The 1791-nt window shown below is 56.3% G+C and overlaps 2 protein-coding genes across 2 annotated transcripts in view; both read right to left on the bottom strand.

Annotated features, from left to right (window-relative positions):
- Positions 1-457, bottom strand: part of LOC122151764 (zinc finger protein 586-like) — a 12961-nt gene extending 12504 nt beyond the window's left edge. The window contains exon 1 of the mRNA XM_042783145.1: positions 452-457. Coding sequence (XP_042639079.1) covers positions 452-457 — 6 coding nt within the window. The remainder of the gene's footprint in view (positions 1-451) is intronic.
- A 133-nt stretch (positions 458-590) lies between these two features.
- On the bottom strand, positions 591-1696 carry LOC103211109 (zinc finger and SCAN domain-containing protein 4). Its single transcript, XM_007957031.1, has 2 exons — positions 1301-1696; positions 591-764 (listed from the first exon to the last, which is right to left on the bottom strand). The coding sequence occupies exons 1-2, from the start codon at positions 1694-1696 to the stop codon at positions 591-593; spliced, it is 570 nt and encodes a 189-aa protein (XP_007955222.1).
- Between the last annotated feature and the right edge of the window lie 95 nt (positions 1697-1791).

Here is a 1791-nt window from a genome sequence, read left to right as displayed (position 1 = left end):
TTGTGAATCACCTGGTGCACCCGCAGGTCTGACGTCTGGAAGAAGCCCTTGTGGCACTCGGTACAAATGAACGGCCTCTCGTTTCTGTGTCTTCTCTGGTGGGCTTCTAACTGAGAGAGATACCTAAAGATCCTGGGACAGTCTTCACATCTGTATGGTTTTGGGGTCTCGTGAAATCTGTCTTGGTGGCCCCCACCTGGGGACTTCCCGCCATTGCTCTGGTGGGTGGGGGCAGCCTCAGAGGTGGCTGGATCTGGCCTGGAGATAAGTCGTGGTTCTACCTCCATGGGGACATCTTGATGAGCGGCTCCTCCCAGGGCCCTTTCCTGGGGCCTGGAGGTGCCCAGGCTTACTCCTCTGGAGGTTTCTGGGTTGTCCTTTCCAGGTTTGGCACAGGTCTCTTCCTGGATAATCCGTAGTGAAGGCACTTGACCGTATCGGCTGCTAATACCGCCATGTTCATGCAGAGTTTTCAAAGAAAGGTTGCTGCTGTCTTTATCTTTGCCTCCTGTGAAAATAAAGGGACGAATCCATGAAGTTGCACCCCTGAAGGGTCCACACACAACACCCCCCCAGCATTCAGATTCCCCTCACTCACCGCATCCTGTTTGTGTGGAAGGATCTTGGGGAGTCTGAATGGGAGTGCCCGTGTTCTTTCCTGTTGGGGTACCTGCTGACAACTGTTTTGTGAGGTGAAAAATGACGTCTCTTAAGGGCATATTCTCTGAAAAGAGGGCTTCCTGTCCCTGCATGTAGACGTGGACCTGTAAACAAAGCATGGTCAGTGTCATATTAATGCCTGTCATGTGGGAAACGTGTTGTGGCCAGACTTCCCAGGGATCCCTCAACTGGTGGTGGCCACAGCTCCTTGTCCTCTCCTTATCGCTGATGGTGTCAAATGTTATGGTCACTGCCTCATGGCTATGTCTTCCCTGGTTATTAGAAATGACCAGAAGGCTTCCTGAGGGATGCAGTAGTTCTTGTCAAGCCATTTCTTCCTCACCTTTGAGGTCTCTGGTCAAACGTCAGTCTCTCAGAGTCCCCTACCACCCCTGGAGCTAAAATGAACTAATGAGGTCAGCCAGCCAACCCATGTGTCTGGCTTCCGTGTGTCCCACAGAGCGAACGCTCATCACACTTTGTTTCATTCCATTTGACTCAGGATGAGGAGCTGCTCCGTGGGGAGGAGGCGTGGGGGGAGGCTGTGATCTGGCCAGGAGCCCCTCCTGCAGTAACCCGTCTTTCTCTGCTTCCAGGCGACCCCCCACCCCCACCCCGAGGTCAGGACCCCTGTGCTCACATAGCCGGGCGGCTCCATGCAGTCATCGGCCAGATCCTCCATGAACTTCTCCAGGCTTCTGCCTCCTGAATCCCACTCCTCCCTCCACACGGACCTGTCCCTGCGGCGCTCGTCCATCAGGAGCTGCTCCCGGGCCAGCTGGGCAATCATCTCGTCCTTGCTGTGCTGCTCCGGCCGCAGCCACCGGTGAAACGCCTTCTGGAGTCTCTGCAGCTCCTGCCGAGCGTAGGAGGTGTTGCTGTAGGGAAAGACGCCGAGCGCGGAGCTCGGGAGCCCGGAGGACCCGCCTCGCTTCGGGAACCCAGGTGCTCGGGCGCGTTCAGGCTCCGCATGTCCCGACCCAGGAGCCTTCCTGCGGGAGTCACGCCGACAGGATGTTCTGAGGTCTAGAGCCATGCTTGGCGAGATTTCTCAGAGACTCAGCCGGGAGCACTCAGTCTCTGCTCGTATGTCTGGGGATGTTGCACCAACTGGTGGAAGCTTAAAGGCTG

This window comes from Orycteropus afer, unplaced genomic scaffold (genome assembly GCF_000298275.1).
Source record: "Orycteropus afer afer isolate SDZICR_OR568_19922 unplaced genomic scaffold, OryAfe1.0 scaffold00694, whole genome shotgun sequence".
NCBI lineage: Eukaryota > Metazoa > Chordata > Mammalia > Tubulidentata > Orycteropodidae > Orycteropus > Orycteropus afer.
This window is presented reverse-complemented; position numbering and strand designations above follow the sequence as displayed.

Bases quoted from the DNA above. Each gene is read 5' to 3' on its own strand.
- LOC103211109 (XM_007957031.1), bottom strand. From the start codon at position 1,696: ATGGCTCTAGACCTCAGAACATCCTGTCGGCGTGACTCCCGCAGGAAG. The intron at 765-1,300 runs GTGAGCACAGGG...CTTTGTTTACAG, and splicing joins GCATGGAGCCGCCCGGCTAT to GTCCACGTCTACATGCAGGG.